Source organism: Entelurus aequoreus, linkage group LG08, assembly GCF_033978785.1.
Source record: "Entelurus aequoreus isolate RoL-2023_Sb linkage group LG08, RoL_Eaeq_v1.1, whole genome shotgun sequence".
Classification (NCBI taxonomy): Eukaryota; Metazoa; Chordata; class Actinopteri; order Syngnathiformes; family Syngnathidae; genus Entelurus; species Entelurus aequoreus.
The window spans coordinates 23,080,520-23,107,548 of record NC_084738.1 but is presented as its reverse complement, the minus strand read 5'-3'; the positions used below and the strand labels follow the sequence as shown (position 1 = coordinate 23,107,548).

The 27,029-nt window shown below is 39.1% G+C and overlaps 1 protein-coding gene across 3 annotated transcripts in view; it reads left to right on the top strand.

The window, feature by feature from the left end:
- itga3b (integrin, alpha 3b) overlaps positions 1 to 27,029 on the top strand; it is a 79,182-nt gene that overhangs the window by 20,227 nt on the left and 31,926 nt on the right. For all 3 annotated transcript variants that reach the window (XM_062056014.1, XM_062056015.1, XM_062056017.1), the window contains exons 2-3: positions 17,802 to 17,929; positions 18,459 to 18,541. In XM_062056014.1, the coding sequence (XP_061911998.1) occupies positions 17,802 to 17,929; positions 18,459 to 18,541 (211 nt within the window). The remainder of the gene's footprint in view (positions 1 to 17,801; positions 17,930 to 18,458; positions 18,542 to 27,029) is intronic.

Below are 27,029 nucleotides of genomic sequence, written 5' to 3'. Positions count from 1 at the left end.
TGAGTTTTTAATGCACAACACTGCGATAGAACACCAATCTGTACTGACTGAAAAACATAAACAATCATATTACAGTATCTGTAAAGTACTAGCCCACATTTCATATATTGTTTGTACAGAGATGAGCTAGCCAGACAGCGTATGTACTGTAGTTGTACTAACATGCATGAAGTGCTGTGTTAATCATGACCGATATTAAAGTGACTCAGTCAATAGACACTTGTTCGTCTGGTGCAGCAGTTTCCTGTTGATTTTGGGAAGGCAGTCCATTTATGTTGAAATAGCTTGGCTCCAAGTTCCATATTCATAGCGTCAAAATTGCTTTCATCCCCCTCTCCCAGCTTCCGTCTGCTCCTACGTCTCACACTCTTCTTTGTGCTCGCTTCTGTAAGCACTAGTTCATCCTCAATAAATTTAGCTTCAAAAATATAAGGTTGTAAATCCAGATTTGTCCAAAAATTGTTGTTTTCGTTGTCATGTTACCAAGTCTGCCATGATTAGAAGACACTCTCGTGTTTGATTCCGGAAGTAGGAACACACATGTTGCCAGAAGTCAGACGTACGCTGCTATGAAAACAGAAATCAATGCGCAAAATAAATCAGTCCCAGAAATTACTACAATACGGTAAATATTGAACATATTACATATTGTTATGAATGTGTCTGTTACTACATTATATATAGACTTGCACTGTGTATATAAATTGTTTTAGAGGGCTCTGAAGGTTACAATGGTGACTCCCATTAGCCCCATCTTTTAAATGTTTTTTTTATCATCTTTAAAATCATTAAAAAAAAGACTTGTCTCTTGTCTCTCATAATGATTGGTAACAATAGAAAAAAATCCTAAATAAAAGTGCTGTTCCCCTTTAAAACTATTTCTACATAAAATATACTTAATTAATGTATTTTTATATATATATATATATATATATATATATATATATATATATATATATATATATATATATATATATATATATATATATATATATATATCTATCTACACATATGTATTTTATATATGTGCTGTGTGGCGTCTTACAGCAATCGTGGATTTAAAAAAAAGTTTTTGTCTTGTCGGGATAAGAACTTGTCATGGCTTTGGTCGTGGTATAATTTACCATAATTTACCCTTTTCTTTGTTAATTTCTGATCACTATTTTTCCGCTTGTGGCTCATCAGTAAATAGTAAAAGCAGCCATATTGTATTAAGTTCGAAATCCCTAACATATATATATATATATATATATATATATATATATATATATATATATATATATATATATATATATATATATATATATATATATATATATATATATGTATATGTATATGTGTGTGTGTGTGTGTATGTGTGTGTGTATGTGTGTGTGTATGTATGTGTGTATGTATGTATGTATGTATACTTATATATGTATATATACAAATATATATCTATTAATAGTTTCCCTGTGTATAGCTTTGTGTTTTAAGCATTCTTGGCTGTTCAGCTGCCGCCTGTTTGTCTTCTTAGTGCTGTGGATGGTGAGCGCCTATTCTATTCTGTTGTATTCTATAATTTGTGACAAAAATGTATCCATTCAATTCATTAGCACGGCACCCTTGCAGAAAATAGTAAAATGGGAAGTTTTGCTGAATGCTCTAAAAACACAATTGTAGCACCATTCTGTGGACAAACGAAAAAATTATCAAATCATTCATCCATCCATTCATTGTCTACCGATTGTCCCTCTCGGAATCGCGGGGGTGCTGTAGCCTATCCCAGCTGCACTCGGGCAAAAGGCAAGTTACACCCTGGACAAGTCGAGTATATAGTAAAGTGCTGTATTGCATTAATTTGTGTTAAAATAAATGTTGGATTAAAAAATTTAAATATTAGTAGTTTTGAATGGGATATTTTGTTTAAACCTGATGACAATTCTTTTTTTTTTTATTATCATCCTGTGGCAAACTTTGTGTTTAACCATTAAAAAACTGAATGCCAAAAAAATTGTCTGGGTTTGTGTGGCTATTTCCATTTTCAGGCAATTTAAAAAAAATGTATTAAAACAAAATGATAAATAAACAAACTCCAAGATCTTTTCAGGGTTAAATACTGCAAAAAAAATGATAATTAGAACATAATTTCTGTCTCCAGTAACCAACTGTCTGTCTGCGTTTCCCCTAATCTTACCCTGACAACAGCTACAAGCTTCTACATGTTTACAATTTGGCTGCCAAAAAACAAGCCTTACACATCACATTTTTGGTTAGAGAGGAGATGGTTGAGGTTTATTGACGACAATAAAAAACTTGTATTCTGCATATATTCTTAATGGTACTCTTCATTCTTAGCCACAATGTCAAGGAAAACGATTGATGGTCATTTGTAGTGTTGTATATTCTATCAAGAGTTAAAAACAAAACCTGAGGTTTTGTAAAACATTTTCTTTAGCCTGAGGGCCATATTGGCACACCCTGCACTGGACAGGTTACGTATTAACAAGAGATACCGGGAAATTGTGAAAAACACTTTAAAAATTCACAGCCAGACAGCTTACAGTTAGACACTTGCCTTTTGTTTGCTAGACAAGCTTTTCCTAGACACTATTACAGTAATATTTATACATTGACATGTAAGGCAGAAGGCAGCCGTGTGAAAATTGTTGGTGAAAGACACATACACTATATTGCCAAAAGTATTTGGCCACTTGCCTTGACTCACATATGAACTTGAAGTGCCATCCCATTCCTAACCCATAGGGTTCAATATGATGTTCGTCCACCTTTTGCAGCTATTACAATTTCAACTCTTCTGGGAAGACTGTCCACAAGGTTGCGGAGTGTGTTTATAGGAATTTTCCACCATTCTTCCAAAAGCGCATTGGTGAGGTCATACACTGATGTTGGTCGAGAAGGCCTGGCTCTCAGTCTCCGTTCTAATTCATCCCAAAGGTGTTCTATCTGGTTTAGGTCAAGACTATGTGCAGGCCAGTCAAGTTTATCCACACCAGACTCTGTCATCCATGTCTTTATGGACCTTGCTTTGTGCACTGGTGCACAGTCATGTTGGAAGAGCAAGGGGCCCGCTCCAAACTGTTCCCACAAGGTTGGGAGCATGGAATTGTCCAAAATGTTTTGGTATCCTGGAGTATTCAAAGTTCCTTTCACTGGAACTAAGGAGCCAAGCCCATACCATAAATCCTCCTCCACCAAACTTCACACTCTGCACAATGCAGTCCGAAATGTACCGTTCTCCTGGCAACCTCCAAACCCAGATTCGTCCATTAGATTGCCAGATGGAAAAGCGTGATTCATCACTCCAGAAAATGCGTCTCCACTGCTCTAGAGTCCAGTGGCGACATGCTTTACACCACTGCATCCAACCCTTTGCATTGGACTTGGTGATGTATGGTTTAGATGCAGCGGCTCGGCCATGGAAACAACCCATTCCATGAAGCTCTCTGCGTACTGTGCGTGGGCTAATTGGAAGGTCACATGAAGTTTGGAGCTCTGTAGCCACTGACTGTGCAGAAAGTCTTTGCACTATGCGCTTCAGCATCCGCTGACCCCTCTCTGTCAGTTTACGTGGCCTACCACTTAGTGGCTGAGTTGCTGTTGTTCCCAAACACTTCCATTTTCTTATAATAAAGCCGACAGTTGACTTTGGAATATTTAGGAGCGAGGAAATTTCACGACTGGATTTGTTGCACAGGTGGCATCCTATGACAGTTCCATGCTGGAAATCACTGAGCTGAGAGCGGACCATTCTTTCACAAATGTTTGTAGAAACAGTCTCCATGCCTAAGTGCTTGATTTTATACACCTGTGGCCGGGCCAAGTGATTAGGACACCTGATTCTGATCATTTGGATGGGTGGCCAAATACCGATGGCAATATAGTGTATGTTGTTGGTAAACACAGGAAATGGATGTGCTTTGAATGAGGGAGGAAGTCTTCTTTAATTGACTTCCTGGTGGTCAGGTGAAGTTTGAGTATTTGAAATCTGGTCAAGTTTTTGGAGTGTCCTACCGACAGATCCCTGTTTACAAAACTCACATGACCTTGTGACATTTTTGTTTGTCTTTCTTTCCCCTCACCATCACTCCCTCGCTTTCTCTGTAAGACAGTGGTTTACAAAATCTGAGTGGGAGGCGCAAGGAGACTTCAGACGGTGGCGCAGCAGTTTTAGAAAATTTGAAAAATTATATTTTTAAAACATGCTAAACTAAATTCGGTTATACTTTTTCATTTTCTTCTGTGACTAGAAGAAAATGGAAACGTATAAGAACAAAAAGACAAAGGGAACCCTTTTGAGTAAGTTATTTTTTTAAAGGTATACTATATTGATTTTTAGCTACTATGGTGAGAGAACAAACATAATCTAGGATGAGAAGAAAAACTATTTAGCAGTTGCTATCTCTTGTTATATTTTAACAATTTAAGAAGGCCTTATAGTGTATCGACAGGTGTTTGTAATGCTTATTTATCGTGCTGTCGATAAGCGATTAAGAAATGAGCAATTAACTAAAGATTTTCAATAATATTTTATTAATATCTTTTTCTTCTCACCTAAAATGCTGAGCAAAGTCCCTCAACTTGAAGTATGTTCATTAATATTTATAATATTATTTAAAAAATAAATATTATAAATTGAAACAATTACGTTACAACTGTCACGTTTATCATTATTATGGACGTATTTTTAAATGTATTCAAAAAGTACTCATACTGAAATCTTTTAACTAAGTTTTATATTTAAAAAAAATAAAACATTCAAAATGATATACTTTGTAGAAGAAACATTATTGTAGATAATTGTTACATGTGCCTCACGTAGAAATTAAATGTGCGTATGAAAGCAACATAAGCATTATTACCAGAGTAACATGGCAGAAACTAAATAACATAAATAAATAAAACTAAATGTAAAAATGTGCAAGATGGGACATGGTGGCCATAAGATGTAACTGCATTATTTGTCCTAGTATACAACAATAGTGTTGATGAGAGGTCTAGTCTCATCAGATATCTACACATATCAGAGAACACCTCTCAACTATTTGAAAGTTTTTCAATTAAAAATGACAGCACTGCAGTGAGGTCTTATGCCATTTTTGACGATGTAGCAAGCAGTTGCTTCTGGAAGGCATCAGGTAGTTGGTAGACGATGATGTACTGTAACTGTGGCATCGAACTTGCCCGCTGCACGCCCACTCTTTAAATAAGGGAAAAGCAAATGTATTTTTATTTTTATTAGATGCTAGTTATTACTAAAATCATCTGACTGACACACACACAGTGACATGCAAACCCTAATGTTCTAAAAACAAAACACGTTGCAGTGTTTTTGTTAGGATTTGTATTTAACACTAAGTTTTAAAAATAACGTAAAGTAGCAGCAGTCATTAACAGCACAAAACACACAAGCAGAAGTCTATTTTGCTCTGCTGCAGTATATGTTGTGTCAGTGTTTCACACACATTAATTTATTTGTGGCGGCCCGCCACAAAAAACATTTTTATTTTTTATTTTGTATTTATTTATTTTTTTGTGTCCTGTCCAGCTTCTCAGGCAAATCATATAGTTGATGTAGATGCCCATATCGGCTGTTCAGATTTACTTTACAAAAGAGAAGTGTAGGATCAAGATTTTTGGAGCTCTTTGTTCAGTGGATCAGATGTTTGATGAAGCTTTGTGTCTATCTACCACCACTACTGTTTTCTGTTTATTTGTTACTGACTGTGGCAGGACACCTCTGCCTCTGTTTCACTTTGTGTTGCTGGTAAATAATATGGTTGTAGTAGTAGGCTAAAGTTAAATTATTTAGTATGCACTAATTAAAGGGGCAGAGCTTTAAGAGACATTTTAGCTTTTATATTTTTATAAGATATATTTTTTGTAAGAACCACAATTAATAAATATATTTCAGTGAATAACTTATTGTTCAAATCTGTATATAAATATGTACATAAAGTGTTGTAATTATATTGTAAAATGGATGGATGGATGGACGTTTAAAACAAAACTGTTATTATTAATTAGTAAGTATACATTTTTTGAGCCTTTTTAGAGAAAATCATATCATTGTAGTAAATTATGCAAATTACTCGATGATGTCATGGTGACCACGCCCATAGCCACGCCCCCACCGCCACAGGTATCTTGGCAGTTTATGGGAAACACTGGTTGTGTACACACACAACTCGCTCTCACCCAATAACAAGTAACTTCATGTAACACTTAAGTGTAACTATAAGAACGTGTGAGGAACAAACAATGATATGTTCATTTTTAACACTTTCCATTATGCATTCAGCTACAAGTTTATAATAACATTTTATATTTTCGTATTAATTTAAAAAACGCGTCACATTCGCTTTTTTTTTTCCTTCATCACTGATTTTTGCTCAATGCAGACTTTAGGAGAGACAACAAACATAATAAAATATCACTTACTGTACACGGTCTGCTTTCATTAGGATTCCGACTGCCCGGATGTTCATATATTCCCATTTAGGTGAAAAATGTCTCATAATCCTCGCAAAGAAACGGGGCGGGGGCTTTTTATGACCTTCTCGCCAGATCCATGTCATAAATGGCAGTCAAAGTGTCCCAACTCATCGTATTATATTCTCAGTCATCTACTCTCCAGGTGAGAGGCATGATTTATGATCTACAATAAACTTAAAGGGAGCAGGGGAGCAAGGAAGCAGCAGATCACTCGATGATGTAAACATAGGGCCAAACGGAAGTGATTACATCGCTGCTTTGCGCTTATAATAACAATATCACTAATACTTGGTTAATATTTAAGTAACAAAGTGTCAATTGATTATTGTTTGTGCATTTTGAATGGTTATTTATCGGATTTTATTGGGCGGTATAGTGGAGCTCCCATTGGCCTAGCAGTAAGCTGACTTTTTTTACGTTTATTTAATATTTAGAAAGCATTAAAAAAAAAAATCATCCGTCGTCATATATTTCATAATGATTGTAAACGATAGGCAAAATTCCCCAAAAAAGTGCAGTTCCCCTTTAAATGTAATTAAGGGGCCCTCTAGTTCAGAGAATCAAAAAGGAGCATTTTATAGGTGCGTCTATCATTTCCTTTTTTATACCTTCGCGGGTGGTCTTTGAACATCTGCAAATAGCAGGGATCTGTTGTACTGACTGTAAAACACCACTTTGAGACACAATGTAGTAAATGGTGGCTTATCTAAGTCCTCTTACTGGTGATGTGAAGAATGCTCAGCCACTCTCACCTCACCTGGGCGTGCCAGCCACACTAAATACACGCTTCAAGCAGCCGTTCACCTCACTTCTTTAGCAGAAGAAGACAGATTTCAACCTGTCCTCTACACGGTTTGGAATGCAGAAGTTCGGGGCCCACTCATTTGCTATGCTTTTTTTTTGTCAGCCTGTTTATGAGGAAGTGATGAGCTGGGAAGGAGATGGAGGTGAACACACATTGTTGTAGAGCTTGGCCTGGATAGGAGTTGTGTTGGCATGGCTGAGTCAGTGGTTATGTGTAACAACAGAGAATTGTTGCAGCAAAGGACTCAGGATAAGCTGGAAGTATTAGAACGTGTTGCTTTTATTTTCTTTATGGTCCTATTGGGTTTATTGAAAAGTAGATTATTAGTTTTTTATGATTGTTGTTTTAGACGGTATGCTACTTTGAGGAACTAAACCATGGTGTTACCTTGATGTGATCAGTCTACAGTGATTCATTTCAGAAAATTCCTTATTGAGGGGTTTGTAACACTCTTATTTACCCAAAATCAAATTTCCCTTGGAAATTGCATGAGGAAAAACACTTTATTTGCTGCAATTCCTTACAAAGTACTAACCAAAGTACAAGAAGATTTGTATCTAGAAAAGGTCAGCTAATATGAGATGAGTGCGTACATGTAAAACAACAGGTGCCAAATAACTCCTTTATTATAGTCATAGCTTTTCTTCCTGTCACTCACACACATACCATTGACCTGGAGAGATGCATCCGTTACGATGCTAATTTTAAGATAATGGCTATGGTATGAGTTTATTTCGAACATGCATACAATTACAACATAATAAACACTTTTTACCATTTATTGCATTGGTAATTACCTCTGTTATTTCGATTAAAGCCATCGATGTTGAAATATTAGCTTTTTATCCATATTAGTTCTCAGCGAGTATTCTATGTTTGTTTATGAAATTGTCCAATCTGTTATTGAACAGTTTTTCAATGATTTTAGAAAATTGTAGAAGTAAAGTAACAGGTCAATAGTACGTTGGTGTTTGTCTTCAGTCTAATAAATTGGTACAACTTTAGCTATTTCCATTTTGTTCAGGAATTTGCCTGTTTGAAATGATAGGTTTCTCAGTGGCCTAGTGGTTAGTGTCCGCTCTGAGATCGGTAGGTCGCGAGTTCCAACCCCGGCCGAGTCATACCAGAGACTATAAAAATGGGACCCATTACCTCCCTGCTTGGCACTCAGCATCAAGGGTTGGAATTGGGGGTTAAATCACCAAAAATGATTCCCAGGCGCGGCCACCGCTGTTGCCCACTGCTCCCCTCACCTCCCAGGGGGTGATCAAGGGTGATGGGTCAAATGCAGAGAATAATTTCGCCACACCTAGTGTGGGTGTGACAATCATTGGTACTTTAACTTTTAACATTACTGATATACAGTACATTAATTATCCTGAGATCTCATCAATAACCGTTTTCATCGTTTCCATATAAATTCCATTACAATCGATTGAAGTCTTGGATTTGCATTTTTTCACAAATTTAACTATTTCCTTTTGTGTCACTTTCGTGAAGAACATTGAGTTGGGATTTCTATCTTCGGTGTCATTGAAGTACTGTCCTCAAACTGTGTCTGTAATCCTTTCTTCCAATTTTGGTCCAATATTTACAAAGTAATTATTGAAGCTTTCAACTACTTCCTTCATGTTGTTATTATTTACGTTTCTGTCTAAGAAGTATTGGGGGTAAACCCTCTTAGTGACATTTTTAGTAATGCTATTGCGGATGCCCCGTGTTGCTCTCATATTGTTTTTGTTCCTGTCCAATAATTCACTGTAATATTCTTTTCTACATCTTCGTAGTATGCTAGTAAGCTTGTTTTTATTATTTCGGTACATATCTTTTGCCTCTGTAGATTTTTGTGTTATACATTTTCTATATAATGTATTCTTGTTATTGCAGGCATTTTAGTCATTTTGTCATCCATGGTTGATTGTTCTTTTTCTGCTTTCTACTGAGTTGTTTCCATGGAAAATGTTTGTCATAAATCACTATGAACGTGTTTAAAAATGTACCATATTCTTTATCAACATTATTTTCATTGTACACATTGTCCCAATTGTGCTTCTCTAGCTAATTTTTGAAAGCAATCATACTCTTCTCCGTGCATGGTAATCAATGAAGCAGAGTCATTGACGACTATTGGGCAGCTAAAAAATATGATGAATGAAATATAACTTTACGCATCTTTGACTCGGCCCAATATGGTATATACTAGGAATGTGTCAATCGATCGGTCACTGATCAGTATCGACCGATTTTCGTGTAAAAGTAGGTGATTGCAACTGGCAATTAATTTATTTTTATGCCAATCACAAGCACCGGTCTCCTGTAGCTGACAGTGTATTTATTTTTAGTCCTCCGGCTAACAAGCAGCTATCAGCTAATTATGTGTGTCCATACACAGTGTGTAGTCGCTCCCCTAAGTTAACAACAATGACCTCCATTACAACAATAATCTGCATTTTTTAGAATTTTTAAGTATTAAGTAGTATTATCACTGGAGGACGAGACTAAGTCTAGATCAGGGATGTTAAACATGCGGCCCATGGGCCTCATTTGGGCCTCGAACGGGTTGAAGTGTGAAAATGAGCTGCATTTTTAAGTGAAAGAAACATAAAACCTGCCGTTTAAGTCTCTGCTTCAAACACGCCGTGCTTTGGCACCCTCATTTACACGAAATGTCTCTGTCAAAAAAGACAAAAGTGGACTCAGAGTGCACAAAAATTATCATCCTCCTATTTATTCACAGAAGTGAACGGGAAACCACATATCTTTGTGAGTAAGTTTTATCTGTAATGAGCATCAATAAAACAAAGCCACGCTTAAGGCTCACACACAAGCACTTGAATAGCTTTCTGAAATTGTCTGTCACTCAAGATGTGACACCTGCTTTCAGGGGTGTCGAACAAGTTTTCATTGAGGACCAAATCGCAGTTATGGTTGCCCTCAGAGGGCCGCTTGTAACCGCAAATAATTTATGAATATGAATATAAAGGGATTCACCTCATCAAATGATTATACAATTGCCTATGCATTTTATTTTTTATTTTTTTACATTCACTGTAAAAAAAAGAAGTCTTTAGATTTTGCAAAAAAAAACTGTCAGCTCAGTTACCACAATTTGACCATAAAATGTACGATGTTTTTTTTTTACAGCATATTACTGTCAGTGGAAAAACGGTACTATAGTTTTTTTATGGCTAAATTCTGGCAACTGAGTTGCCGTTTTTTTTTACCTTGAAATCTATTGTCATTTTTGTACAATTTGATGGATAAGTTGCTTTAAAATCACAAGTCAAGCAGCTATTTATTATTATTATTTTTGTTTTCACTAACAACAAGTTTGAAATGTATGATATATATTTGTTGCTTTATTAGACAATATTGAAGTTTAAAGGATATTTAATTGCATACAATACATGTATGTTTTTCTGTATAAATGGAAAGATCGAATACATTTTGTATAAAAAGACAAAATCCTTTATTGATGCAAACATTTTCAAGGCTTTTGCGGGCCACATGTGGCGGCTGGATCTGGCCAGCGAGCTTTGAGTTTGACAGCTGTACCTGATATTGATGCACTTGTGAAAGTTAAAAGATGCCAGGTTTTAAGAGTAAAATAAACAATTTGTTACCCCACTTAAAATTTTGCATGAAACACTGGACCCTGATATAGTTCGGTGAAAATTATTTTTTTCTGTGGAAATTTAAAGAAAGTGAGCAGTGTATGATTTACTGCAATACTGTCAGTCTCTTAAGTTCATACATGTGGTTTGTTGAAATTGCTCATGCATTGTGCAAGCGATAGAAAATGGATGGATGGATGGATGGATGGATGGATGGATGGATGGATGGATGGATGGATGGATGAATGGATGGATGGATGGATGGATGGATGGATGGATGCATGGAATACACAGTGTTGTCTACCAGGCAGGGAGTAACTTAACCCTCTTGAATAGGTTCTACCTCAGTTTGTATGGTTTATTAAGTTAGCACAGGATTAATATGCGGAAATGACAAATGAGGTATTTGATACCTACAAGTTTTGATTTATTATTTATTTTGTATTTTGTTCAATCCCAGATAGGCTGTGACTTACAATTGAATAGACTTATCTCAATGTATCTACCATAAAGCTGAGTTAATTGTGTTCTTCACCGTGTTATTGCAACTGCAACATTTTTTTCCTTAGAATTTTCAACTAACTTGAAGTGTTTTGTCAAGAGAATTATTTTGGGTTAGTACATTTTCAGAATGTGCTTGTTCAATTTTGGGTCAAAGTAAAGCAAAGAAAACAATCTGAAGTTGTCGTAATTGTATTTTTAAGTTGTCATGACTTGATTTTAACAGTGCGGCCCACTTGGTAATAGAGTTTCCTCCAAAAATGAGATTGACACCCCTGGTCTAATATAACAACAACTGTTGGTGTGTCAGCATTGTCACAATCAGTACATGAAACAGTGGCGTAACAAATCAGAGCCGGACCGGGGGCGGGGCACATGACGATGTCCCTTAAACCCTGTGCTATCGAGCAAAAAAGCCTGGGCCTTTAGCTCGGTAGACAGCACGCTCGCCCCTCATGCCGGCGATCAAAGTTTGCGCCCTGCTTGGAGCAGTAGGAAAAACTCAACGCAGCCGATAGCGGATAGAAAGTACACCATCACTCCACTTGGTTTACTAAAGGTTTGCATGCACTAAAACACGTGCAAACTTGATAGCACAGGCAAAGCTGTTCTACTAAACGTGTGCAATGTGGATTGCGTTTGTTAAATGAGCAGAATAAGGAGCGCAATCTATTTTGCGTCTGTCTTCATGAATATGCAAAATATATGCTGATCATCGAAACGCCCACAATAATAGGAGTGGAAAATGCAAATATAATGATTTAGCACGCGCAATGTGATTTACCAACACTCATCTCCGTTTGACAAGCACTATTTTGCGTTTTATTTACCACGTGTGAGAAGGACACGCAAAACTGACAGTTCCACACACGACTGCAGAATCGGTGCTTGGGCTGCACAGACAGACGATGGACAGACGAGAATCCTCCGTCCCACCTGTGTGTCAATATTTTGGAGGGTCAGAAATAAAAATCCAAAATATTATACTTATCATCTATTCAGCAGCAGCAAGAGGACCTAGAGGGCTGATTAAAACACATTTGATTGATTGATGTGTTTCAGTATTGTTTTAATGACATTGGTCTTTTTCACATAGAATATATATCATTAACATTTTCTTATGGAAAATAAATCTTCTTTAAGTATGCATTTGTCTGCGTCTTGAGCGGAAAAGTGCAGCTTCCCTACCATGTACTTTCAGCGATTGAAAAAAAAAAAAAGCGGTTTCAATGTAGATGCACCGGCCTGCTTCTAAAATGCCCATAAAAAGTGGTAGATGTCTCCTGGTTGTTTAAAAACATAACAAAACACCACAGGTAGGAGCATGATAACATGAATGTGCAGTAGATGAGAGTGTCTCCGTGGTGATGCCCTTGAAGTACACTCAAATATAATATCGCCGATCCACTTTTAAATTTACACGTCGCAAAGTGAAATGTGAGAGGCCGCTCCGCCATTCCCCCCCTCCGTGTAGGTTCCCGCTCCTACCCGGGCCCGGGGGGCACAGCCCACCCATCCCCATAGCTTCACCTTTGACATGACACGTAAGAGGAGGGCGGATCAATCCATGAATTGGTGATGCTGATACCAAAGGTAGTATCAGTATATGATCGATAAAAGAGTGATTTTTAATTATCTCAAAATATATTTTTGTTGATTTTTGTCAATGTTTACAAACTCAAGGAATACTTATTTTAAATAGGATTGTGAAGTTGAATGCTTTTGTTTAGTTATTATGTACTGCTGACTTTGTTTTGGTCAAACAATTGTATGTAATAAAAGAGAATAAAGAACTAGTTGAAATATTGTATTGATATTATTAAAGTTGAACTGTCAACAGCACTCACCATAAATACAATGAAACATGTAAAGTTGATACATATAATCTGTATGTTATGTTAATGTGTGATACTGTATATGTTTAACTATGGGTTATTTGCCTAGTCAAAGCTCAATTTTCCCACAATTTTTTGTATTTGAGACACATGCAACCGCAAAAAAAAACATGTTATCACTTTGCTCAACCTGGTGCTAGGCACAATTATGCAGAGATTCTCTGCATGACTCTCCATGCTGCACACATACCTCAGTGCAGTCTTACTTACTAAAAGCTCCCGTCAGCACTGCTCTTCCATTGTCAGCCCTTAGAGCAGGGGTGGGCAATTAATTTTTACCGGGGGCCGCATGAGCAACCCGAGCACTGCTGGAGGGCCACACTGACAATATTTCAATTAAATTTTGCTCAAATTATTTTTGATATACCGTAAGATAGATAATAATAATAATAATAATATTTTCATTTAACCTAACTTATCTTTATACAAAAGCAGATGGCTTTTGATGGTTTTATTTTTAACACTTTCTTACACAACACTTCCTGATGTATATTACAATACAAAAATTTCAATTTCTGTCACTTTATCCTGCATCCTCTTTGTTGTAAAACCTTTATTTAACCAGATAAGAAAACGTTGTGAACGTAGCACGCCTGTAAGGTGATTGGCGAAGAAGGAGGAAGCGTTGCTGTTGCGGAAATGAGGAGTGAGGATTGGTTTTCCTTTTGGAAAGAACGAGATAAGTTGAGCTGTGTTAGTATAGCTTGCTCAATAAAAGTTTAAAAAGTGCATCAGACTTGGTGTGCACTTCTTCTGGACGCTACAATTGATGTCAGAAGTGGGATGAAATGCCTCCCAGTTCGCCTTGCCATCAAACCTGGGAGTCTTCATGGAGGGCGGAATTCCCCCCGTGGCAAGCAGCGTGGCTGCACCTGTAAACGCTCTCTCTCTCGCTCTCTCTCTCTCTCTCTCTCTCTCTCTCTCTCTTTGCGGCGAGCTCCTCACGTGGCACGTACCTCCCGATGACGTAGCACACAAACAGTGCAGTATGCGCAAAGTTTTACTTCTGCCACCAATTGTAGCGTCCAGAAGAAGTGCACATCAAGTCTGACGCTCTTTTTAAACTTTTATTGAGCAAGCTATACTAACACAGCTCAACATATCTCGTTCCTTCCACACGCACGTCTCCTCACTCCTCATTTACGCAACTCAAGAAGACAACATCTACTTCAGCAGGTCGTTACACTATATTCTTTAAACACAGCAACGTGTGTACCACAAATAAGCACACAGCTTTACCTTTACTTGTCTTGTTGAAAACACGCCATTCGTCATCAACTTTTCTCTTTTTTGCGGGCATCACTTGTCGCTGTGCGCCTTCCCTCACAGGACATACGCACATATAACACTTTTCAAAATAAAAGCAGCACAGTTGTATTGCACGCACGACAAAGATGTTTTTTTAAATTTATTTTGTAATTTGAGATTGCCGCTGCGCGCACGAGCATACGTCCACACGGAAGTAATACAAATAACGCTTTTCAAAACAAAAGCAGCACCGTTGTATTGCACACTCGAAATAGATGCTTTTTAAAATGTATTTTGTAATTTATAATTGGCCTCACGCGGGCCGGACAGGGACGTACAAAGGGCCGGATGCGGCCCGCGGGCCGCACAATGCCCAGGTCTGCCTTAGAGGCTACCTTGGTTCCTGTTGCTTGTGATCGCCAAGGCCAGATTAATGATTCCAAGATGATAATGTATGTGCGACGGTTGAATTACAAGATAAACGTACTGCTCTTTAGAAAATGATTCACACATGTTGGTTTTTGTTTGTTTCCGGCAGAACTAAAACCTTTGGTTGATGATTTATTCATTGTGAAAAGTAAAATGATGTGTTCAGTACATGTCATGCTAAGACACCGTTATGTCGGGCTGCTTTTTGATGTCTTGCTGATAAGATTGTGGGTGTCTGTTGGGGGCAGTTTTATTTGACAATGTGTAACTTGCTACACGTTCTAAACTAGAACAGAGTAGAACAGGTCGAGTAGAACATGAATAAACTGGTCAGCCGCTGTAAACAGGTTTGTCCACACCTTCCGCCTTCAAGTGACGATAATAAATCCTGGTCAATAGTGTCCCAGCACACACACAGCACCAAGGAATAATCCCTCCACTTCAAAGTTTACTGTGTTGAAAGGTGCAGACATAGGGCGTGTGTATGCTGCGGGGGGGCAACAAAAAGATTAGGTCAACCACCAGCCTTGTATGAATAGGTGTGTTGTTGTCCAGACTTGTCAAAGGTCTTGTGGATTTTCTTCTCTAGAGACTTTGCAATATAACAGCATGTTTCTATTGTGTTGTTTACTTTAGTAGTTTGTTCCAAAGGTCATTCCTAGTACTTTTTTAAATGTTACAGAATAATGTGCAAGTATGGAGTCAAAAAAAAAGTGTTTACTTCAGATGCAGTCAGTAGTCATGTGTTCAACTTCTTTAGTTATACTAATAGTGTACCTCAAGGTTCCGTTTTAGGTCCTCTCTTTTTCATAATTTAGACAAGTTCAGTTCAAAAAACTTATGAGGGACTCATATTTTTGCAGCAGATTCTTAAAAACACTGTTGTCATTGAAATGATCTTTGATTAGCTTTTTTGCATGAGGTCCTTAAAATACTGAGCGCTTCTGTAATTGACAAAATAACCACTATTGTTTTGTTATGTTGTTGAAATGAAGCGCATGAATATAATCTGTACCACCTTTTCTGGGCTATATAGAAGCGCAATCTAGTAAACCTACTCAGTGGCCTAGTGGTTAGTGTGTCCGCCCTGAGATTGGTAGGTTGTGAGTTCAAACCCCGGCCGAGTCATACCAAAGACTATAAAAATGGAACCCATTACCTCCCTGCTTGGCACTCAGCATTAAGGGTTGGAATTGGGGGTTAAATCACCAAAAATGATTCCACTGCTGCTGCCCACTGCTCCCCTCACCTCCCAGTGGGTGAAACAAGGGGATGGGTCAAATGCAGAGGACAAATTTCACCACACCTAGTGTGTGTGTGACAATCATTGGTACTTTAACTTAACTTTAACTTAACTTAACTTAACTTAAACAGAGACTACTTTTAGCACATTGAAGGTGCACGCTGGGAGGTGTTCCATGTTGTGATGGTGCATCTGGAATGATCCAGCGGCAAACACATGCATATTGCAAGGATTTACAAAGGAGATATATTTTAATAATATCCTTCCTACATGAAAAATCAAACACCGTTTAAAGAAAAAAAGGCCAACTGACACCAAAACAAATAAATGTGTTTTAATCGGCCCCTTAAATCATCCAGCGGCGATACAGTTATAAAATATCATTGCTGAATAGACTGTGTATAATATTGAGATACTTTGAGCATCTCACAATTCGATTCGATTCCGATTCTTGGTGTTATGATTTGATTCAGAATCAATTCTCGATGCAACATGATTCTCGTAATATATTATTTGGTATATAAATTCTAATAAAACCTTTTCAAAATAGGTTACCGGTTACAAAAACTTCCCTTGGCTGCTGATGTACAACTTTTACGCACACTGGTGCATAAAACCGAGCAACTCAAACCAAATCCCAGTTTTACAATACTTAGCTTAGAAATTTGCAAAGTAATTGAGAAGACATACAAATACAATACTTATTTATAGCAAGTACAATACTAAGAAAAAGGAAAGCCAAAAAATAATAAAACCCACAGTATCAATAATAATGATAACATAATTATTAGTTGTTTGATGTTCTAAATCCAAAAATGGTTTCTTTAAAACAAAAACTATTTTATTTTGCAATTCTATTTTAAATCGATTCTTGAAAATTATGAATCAATTTACAATCAGAATAAATAAAAATCGTGATTTGGATTTGAATTAATTTTTCTTAGTACCGCTAGTATAATATTTGTATTTATTTCTAACAGTCCAGATATGTTGACACCCACACAGACAGAATATTCTCTCTCTCATTTGTTTGTCTTAGCAATGTGATCACCTCCTTTCTCACAGCCATTTGTGTGTAACTGTGCCAGTCTGCACAGACACTGCGTGCTAAATATTGAAACAATCAGGCCGTAGGTCTTGCACATATCTATATATGTGCAATTTAAAATAGTACTAACAATTTCAACCCAGAAAATTATTATAATATATTGCAATTCTTTCTTTGTCTTTTTTTTTTTCAAAATGTGTATTTTTATATTTTTCCATTAAATCAACAATACAATTTGGATTATTTTCATTATATTTTTTTTGCTGAGAGAGAATCAAAGGATTCTATTGCCTTATAATATTGATTCAAAATTACTTGATCAAATATGATTTCTTGTTGAATCTTTTTTGTGTGTGTTCACTTTCAACAATTCAGCTTGCATTTTTTTGCTGCCGTTATTATCTTTGTACTGTCACGCACCGTGACAAAGTTGAGATATAATCTTGTCAATGTGTGTGGGTGTGTGTGGGTGTGTGTGCATGCATGCGTGCGTGTGTGTGTGCGTGTGTTTGTGTGTTTACAGGCTACTAGCTGGAGCGCCCAAGGAGAGAGCCTTGTCGCTGAGTAACGTCAATGAAACAGGTGCTGTCTACTCCTGTCCCATTACCACAGAAGCCTCCGACTGCTCGAGAATGGACTTGGTCAGCTCAAGTGAGTGATGAAACTTGTTGGATGGATGGATGGGATCACATCTGCAACCATGCCAGCAGCAGCTTCTTATGAGGGGCCGTTAGGGACATAATTCAGAATTACCTCTTACATAAAGTACTGAAATGTTCTCACATAAACATCTGAAATGTTTTTCTCTCACACACACTACTGAAACACTCTCATACACTACTGAAACACTCTTATACACACTACTGAAATGCTCTCACATAAACAACTGAAATCTTTTTCCCACACACACACTACTGAAACACTCTTAGTTGTTTATGTGAGAGCATTTCAGTAGTGTGTATGACAGTGTTTCAGTAGTGTGTGAGAGAGAAAAACATTTCAGTTGTTTATGTGAGAGCATTTCAGTAGTGTATGTAAGAGGTAATTCTGAATAATGTCCCTAACGGCCTCTCATAGCTTCTTATGCCTAAACGAGTCATTTTGAATGTGTTTGATAACATCCCGTTCAGTTCAATAAATGAAGTACATTTTTATAATAAATTGAATATTTTTTTCACAGCAAATCCATCCGAGATGGTGGAGGGCATGTGGCTGGGTGTGACCGTGGCCAGCCAGAAAGTGCAGTCAAAGGGTCGTGTGATGGTAAGATGCCCTCCATTTTTAGGGCTCGAGCGGCAATGCAAAGCACTGCAAAAGCCCTATTGAAACCGCTCTGTTTTTTATCATTATTATAATTACATACATTTTGACACATTTTTGAGGCCTTTAACATGCACGGAAATTCACCAAATTTTGCAGGCATGTCAGAACCGGCAAAAATATATACAGGGTGATTCAAAGAGATTACGCCAAAATTATCACTCGGTTTTTCAAAAATGAAAAACAATAGAAAACCTAGCTTGAACACATGTGTTGTACATAACTTTTAGTATTTAATTCATGCTTTACAAGTGCTCAATATGGCCACCACCGGCAGCACGGACAACAACAAGACAATATAAGAATTCCTCCCAAATGCGCCCCAGGATGTTGTGATCCACCGTGTTGATTGCTGCTGTTATTCGATCTTTCCTGTCATCGATATTTGCTGGCAATAAAGTTTGTCTTTAACATACCCCCACAGAAAAAAGTCACACACAGTTAGGTCCGGGGATCTGGCAGGCCAAGCGCAGAGAGCGAGGTCTTTAGCACTTCTACGTAGTACCAATCCACCGCTGAGGCATGCTTTCATTCAGATAAGTTCGAACCTCGAGATGCCAATGGGGCGGTACTCCATCTTGTTGAAAAAAAACATATCTTTAACTGTTTAACCCACTGTCGAATGCTCTCACGATGGGATGCATCAATGCCAAATTCTGTTCTAAAAGCACGCTGCACCGTGACAATGGAATTTGTTTTCTCAAAACGCCTTCTGTTTAGGAGTCGCCATTTTATTTTTATTTTTTTATAATGTCCTGCCCAGCTTCTCGGGCAAATCATATAGCAGATGTAGATGCCCATATCGGCTGTTCAGATTTACTTTACAAAAGAGAAGTGTAGGATACTTCTCTTGTTGCCTTATTTGTATTTTGACTTTATTAAATGTATTTATATTATCATTTGGTGCAGCCGGGCCGGAGCAGGAGGGGATAGAAAGAGGAAAAAAAAGGAACACAGAGGGGGGAATTGTGGGGACAAGAGGGGGATTAAACAGAGAGACAAAAACAACAACAGTAAACACAACAACAACAACAACAACAGAGCAACATCAGCAAATACGACATGTACAAATATGATGGTAAAAGTAATAGCAAATAAGCAGTTAGCGAAAATAAAAAATGATACATAAATGACAATGAGCATTATTACACTAAAAATGGAGCAATATGAATACCAATAGAAATAGTGCTATTGATAATAAACAATACCAATACTTTACCTTTACTATCAACTTTTACTATCCTCCTACCTTGTTTACTATCATCAGGAGTCGCCATTTTGGGGGTAAATAAACACGTGGTCTTCCTACAATTGAACGGCACAGAAAGGATTACATGAAATTACGTGAAATTGTAACACAATAAAACATGTATAACTCCTGTATCAAATGAACATTGATTCAGTCTATTACAATGCTTTAGAACTGAATAAATGTGTAATGATTTTGGCGTATTCTTTTTGAATCACCCTGTGTATATATATATATACATATATTTGTGTGTGTTTTGAGGGTCCTGAACACTAAATTTAAGATGCATCCCTTTGAAAATGAGAAAAAAATAGCCCCTGCCACCAGTTTCATGGATTGACACGAAATTTTGGGGAGACGTCTATCATGACAGAACACGCCTAATGGTCTCAAGAACCCATAATTTGAAAACCAACAGTAAGTCAGCCTTTTTGTCAGCTTTTTTTATGTAAAAATAGCATTAAAGCTTTTTAACTAATTTTGCTGGTATACTCGTCAGAGTCATATATTTTGGTACTTGACGCATACTGACTGTTAACATGTTAACGTCAGCATATTGGTATGATATCATTAGCATGTTAGCATTTTTAGCTATTTTACCGACATACGCTTCAGAGTCATATATACAGTATATTGGTAATTGACACATGCTTATTATTAGTATATCATTAACATGTTGTGTCCACAGGCTCGTGTGAAACCCAAGTTGTATGATGTTGGGAGGGTCCATTCAACATTACTCGCTGATTAAATTTTTATTGTTTTCCGTTAAATCCAAAGTTACACTGAACATCCTCACATTTCCAAGAAATATGAAACCTGCAGAGCTCTCAAAAGTTATTTGTGATACTGCTGCTTCAATCAATCAATCAATCAATGTTTATTTATATAGCCCTAAATCACAAGTGTCTCAAAGGGCTGTACAAGCCACAACGACATCCTCGGTACAGAGCCCACATACGGGCAAGGAAAACTCACCCCAGTGGGACGTCAATGTGAATGACTATGAGAAACCTTGGAGAGGACCGGATATGTGGGTAACCCCCCCCTCTAGGGGAGACCGAAAGCAATGGATGTCGAGTGGGTCTGACATAATATTGTGAAAGTCCAACACATCAGCGAAAGTCCAGTCCATGGTGGGGCCAGCAGGAACCATCCCGAGCAGAGACGGGTCAGCAGCGTAGAGATGTCCCCATCCGATGGACAGGCTAGCGGTCCACCCCGGGTTGGGAGCAGAGTAGAAAAGAAAAGAAAAGAAATGGCAGATCAACTGGTCTAAAAAGGGAGTCTATTTAAAGGCTAGAGTATACAAATGAGTTTTAAGATGAGACTTAAATGCTTCTACTGAGGTAGCATCTCTAACTTTTACCGGGAGGGCATTCCATAGTATTGGAGCCCGAATAGAAAACGCTCTATAGCCCGCAGACTTTTTTTGAGCTCTGGGAATCACTAATAAGCCGGAGTTCTTTGAACGCAGATTTCTTGCCGGGACATATGGTACAATACAATCGGCAAGATAGGCAGGAGCTTGACCGTGTAGTATTTTATACGTAAGTAGTAAAACCTTAAAGTCGCATTTTAGGTGCACAGGAAGCCAGTGCAAGTGAGCCAGTATAGGCGTAATATGATCAAACTTTCTTGTTTTTGTCAAAAGTCTAGCAGCCGCATTTTGTACCATCTGTAATCTTTTAATGCTAGACATAGGGAGGCCCGAAAATAAAACGTTACAGTAATCGAGACGAGATGTAACGAACGCATGGATAATGATCTCAGCATCGCTTGTGGACAAAATGGAACGAATTTTAGCGATATTACGGAGATGAAAGAAGGCCGTTTTAGTAACACTCTTAATGTGTGACTCAAACGAGAGAGTTGGGTCGAAGATAATACCCAGATTCTTTACTGAGTCGCCTTGTTTAATTGTTTGGTTGTCAAATGTTAAAGTGGTATTATTAAATAGATGTCGGTGTTGAGCAGGACCGATAATCAGCATTTCCGTTTTCTTAGCGTTGAGTTGCAAAAAGTTAGCGGACATCCATTGTTTAATTTCATTAAGACACGCCTCCAGCTGACTACAATCCGGCGTGTTGGTCAGCTTTAGGGGCATGTAGAGTTGAGTGTCATCAGCATAACAGTGAAAGCTAACACCGTATTTGCGTATGATGTCGCCTAGCGGCAGCATGTAAATACTAAAGAGTGCAGGGCCAAGAACCGAACCCTGGGGAACTCCGCACGTTACCTTAAGATAGTCCGAGGTCACATTGTTATGGGAGACACACTGCATCCTGTCAGTAAGATAAGAGTTAAACCAAGATAAGGCTAAGTCTGACATCCCAATACGCGTTTCGATACCCTCTAATAAAATATTATGATCAACAGTATCGAAAGCGGCGCTAAGATCAAGAAGCAGCAACATAGATGACGCATCAGAATCCATCGTTAGCAATAGATCATTAGTCATTTTTGCGAGGGCTGTCTCCGTAGAGTGATTTGCCCTGAAACCGGATTAAAAAGGTTCACAGAGATTGTTAGACGCTAAGTGTTCATTTAGCTGCTGTGCGACAATTTTTTCGAGGATTTTCGAGATAAACGGAAGGTGGGACACCGGCCGGTAGTTTACCATGAGGTCAGGATCGAGGTTAGGTCTTTTGAGTAGAGGATGAATAACCGCTTTTTTGAATGCTAGGGGAACAGTGCCAGAGGAAAGTGATAAGTTTATAATATTTAACACTGATGGACCTAATAATACAAAAAGCTCCTTGATACGTTTCCCAGGAATTGGGTCAAGTAAACATGTTGTTTGTTTTGTCCCATTTACACATTTTAACAATTCCTCCAATGTTATTTCATCAAAGAGAGAGAAACTATTTTGGAGGGCAGTGTCCGTCGTATATACAGTCGTATCTGTGTTAATAGAACCATAGGTGGATTAATGACCGGGCCTACCGGGCCCAGGCCCAGGGGGCCAGAGGCCCCAAGGGGCCAGGCCAACTTGGCCCCGCGGCCGCGACCCAAGCAAAACTACTTTTGCAAAAATAATAATCTTAAGCCCCAAGGGGCCAGGCCAACTTGGCCCCGCGGCCATGATCCATAGAGGGTAAGAGGCCCCAAGGGGCCAGGTCAACTTGGCCCCGCGGCCGCGACCCACAGAGGGCCAGAGGCCCCAAGGGGCCAGGCCAACATGGCCCCGCGGCCATGATCCATAGACGGTCAGAGGCCCCAAGGGGCCAGGCCAACTTGGCCCCGCGGCCACGATCCATAGAGGGTCAGAGGCCCCAGGGGGCCAGGTCAACTTGGCCCCGCGGCCACGATCCATAGACGGTCAGAGGCCCCAAGGGGCCAGGCCAACTTGGCCCCGCGGCCACGACCCACAGAAGGCCAGAGGGCCCAAAGGGCCAGGCCAACTTGGCCCCGCGGCCGCGAGCCACAGAAGGCCAGAGGCCCCAAGGGGCCAGGTCAACTTGGCCCCGCGGCCACGATCCATAGAGGGTAAGAGGCCCCAAGGGGCCAGGTCAACTTGGCCCCGCGGCCGCGACCCACAGAGGGCCTGAGGTCCTAAGGGGTCAGACCAACTTGGCCCCGCGGCCATGATCCATAGAGGGCCAGAGGCCCCGAGGGGTCAGGCCAACTTGGCCCCGATCCATAGAGGGTCAGAGGCCCCAAGGGGCCAGGCCAACTTGGCCCCGCGGCCACGACCCACAGAGGCCCCAAGGGGCCAGGCAAAATTGGCCCCGCGGCCATGATCCACAGAGGGCCAGAGGCTCTCAATCATTATTATCAAAGCTAATTCTCAAATTGGATGGATCACACAACCTCACTCACATATTCTTTATCAATTATTAAAGGTTGTTTCTGAATTTTGATCACAGAACTTAATGCAAATATTCTTGATTGATTGACAAAGCTCATTCTCAAATTTTGATTACACAACCTTACTCTGACAAATTATCATTATCAAAAAGCTCTATCTCGAATTTGGATCACAGAATCTCACTCAAGTATTCTTAGCTGTGCCCCTCCCCCATCAAGTCTTTCATAAACCGGTCTGTTCTTTTAGAATCTCCTCATTTGGTATTTTGAACTCGTGAGAGACTGCTCAAAATTTGGTTTCCTTTCCCTCAGTTCAGACTCAGAGATAATTTGAAATCATTCAACAAGAAGTTTAACGCGCGCACACACACACACACACACACTTGAGTTGAGCATTACTTGGAAATTCTTATATTTTCCATTTTGCTGTTATTATCAGCATCTTCCCATTTTGTCCTTTTCTTTCGAGAAAGTTTACAGTCTGACATTTGTCACTGCTGTCAGTTAATAACTTTTTGGTCTTTGACCCATTTTGTCATTTTCTCGATTCGATCGTCACTGACCACTCTCTCCTGTCTGGCAGACATCGTTGCTGCCATCATAGCTAGCAAGCTGCCTGCAGCGGGTCATCCCTATGTTCCCCGTCCCTATGTTACCCGGGTCCTATGTTCCCCTCTACCGGGGAACTAAGGACCCTTTTTAAAAAAAAGGGTTCTATGTTCCCCGCTGCGGGGAACGTACAACACTTTTTCCAGAAAAGGGTTCTATGTTCCCCGCTGCTTCCAATGCGCGACTAAGTAAGACGCACGCAGACACGCATGACAGAGACGCGTTTAAGTTGTCGAAGGAAGGAAGTTCGCGTTTGAGTTGCTCTATCTGCTGCCGCACGCCCTGTGACAGGTTAGGTTTAGGGATGGTTTTGGTCAGGGCACAATTTCGCCAAAAAAGTGCTCCACAACGCCCTGTGACAGGTTAGGTTTAGGGATAGTTTTGGTCAGGGCACAATTTCGCCAAAAAAAAGTGCTCCACAACGCCCTGTGACAGGTTAGGTTTAGGGATGGTTTTGGTCAGGGCACAATTTCGCAATTTCGCCAGATACAATGCAGGGAACATAGGACCCTTTTTTAGAAAAAGGGTCCTAAGTTCCCCGGTCGCATACAAAGACCCAGGAACAACCGGGGAACATAGGACCCGGGGAACATAGGACCCGGGGAACATAGGCACGCTCCCGCCTGCAGATAGCAACATTTTGGTGTCCTTTGGGAAAATATTTAGAAAGAAGACAAAAGTACACACAGTTGTACAACTATTATCTTTATGATCTTTTTTTTGTTAGTTTCTCTGTTACTGTGTGTGGCCAATTAAGCGACTTTTGGCCATACCTGGCTGGTGACATTTAGCGACTTTCTGGTTGATGTTAAGATTAATAATAGCAACAGTTCTCTTCATCTTAATGCAATTTATTGTGTCTGTCTCTCCACATTTTGCCATTAGGTACTTTGAGCTCTTGTTGGTCAGTCACTCTAAGGTACATTGTTGCTGCCATCATAGCTAGCAAGCTGCCTGCAGATAGCGACATTTTGGTGTCCTTTGAGAAATATTAAGAAAGAAGACAAAAGTACAAGACATTGTACGATTACTATCTTTTTAAAATTATTTGTTTCACTGTGTGATTGACCGACTTTGCCGCTAGATTTCGCGTCTTTTGGCCATACCTGGCTAGCGACTAAAAACATCATTTAGCGACTTTTTGGTTGTGAAGATAAGTGGTAAAAGCAGATCTTCCTGTTGGTCTTCCCACATTTTGCCATTTGGTACTTTGCACTCTTCTTGGTCACTCCAAGGCATTTGTCCCTGCCTTCAGCTAGTCACTTGGCTCTTTTGGAATATATTTCACTGTAATTGGCTCTCTCTCTCTCTTTCTCCTCAGTACAAATCAGCCTGTTCCCTTGCCATTCATCACTGACCACTCTGCTCTCCTGTCTGTCAGACATTATTGCTGCTTGCAGATAGCTTGGGGTCCTTAGAGAAAATATCAGAAGAGAAAAGTACACAATTATCTTAATTATCTTTTTTATTCAGTCAGTCCTTCAGTGAGTCCCAGTGTGTTGGCGATTAAGCAACGTTGGCATTCAATTAGCGACTTTTGGCCATACATGGCTGGCGACTCAAAAAACTAGAAAAAAAGTACAAAAAGTTGTACAATTAATATCTTTATTATCCTTAATTCCCCTGAATCCTAGAGTGTGTTGCAATTAAGCAACTTTGCTGCTAGGTTTAGCGACTCTTGTTTTGGGCATACCTGGCTAGCGACTACAAACATTATTCAGCAACTTTTTGGCTGTTAAGATTAACGTTAATAAATTAAATCCTAATACAATTTATTGTGTTGGTCTCGCCATCTTGCTATTAGGTACTTTGAATTCTTGTTGGTCTCTGCTAAGGTATCTGGCTGTTGTCTTTGCCTTCAGTTAGTCACTTGGCTCTGGAATATATTTAACTGTACTTGGCTCTCTCTTTCTCCTCAGTACAAATCAGTCTGTTCCCTTGCCATTTAGACATTTTCTTGATTGGATCATCACTGACCACTCTGCTCTCCTGCTGTCTATCAGACATTGTTGCTCCCATCATAGCTAGCAAGCTGCCTTGGTGTCCTTTGTGAAAATATTTAGATAGAAGACTAAAGTGCACAAAGGTGTACAATTATTATCTTTTCAAAATATTTGTTTCACTGTCAGTGTGATTGACCGACTTTGCCGCTAGATTTCGCGTCTTTTGGCCATACCTGGCTAGCGACTGAAAACATCATTTAGCAACTTTTTGGTTGTGAAGATAAGAGGTAAAAGCAGATCTGCCTGTTGGTCTTTCCACATTTTGCCATTTGGTACTTTGCACTCTTGTTGGTCACTCCAAGGCATTTGTCCCTGCCTTCAGCTAGTCACTTGGCTCTTTTGGAATATATTTCACTGTAATTGGCTCTCTCTCTCTTTCTCCTCAGTACAAATCAGTCTGTTCCCTTGCCATTTAGACATTTTCTTGATTCGATCATCACTGACCACTCTGCTCTCCTGCTGTCTATCAGACGAATCAGTTGATTCTCTGCTCTCAATTGTCTATGCTAGTAAGCTGTTATTCTCTGCTTTGGAGTGTTGATGCTGGGTTGCTAGTTTTCTAAATCACCTCACACACTTGAAGGAAGCAGCACCGATCATAAACACACAAACAAACTCACACACACACACACACACACACACACACACACATAGTTGGTTTATCTGTTGTGATAGGCAAAGAGCCAATGTGCAAAGAAAGAAGGGAAATATGGATCATAAACGTTTAAGTGGAGGAGCTAGAAAAAAAATTCAGCAAGAA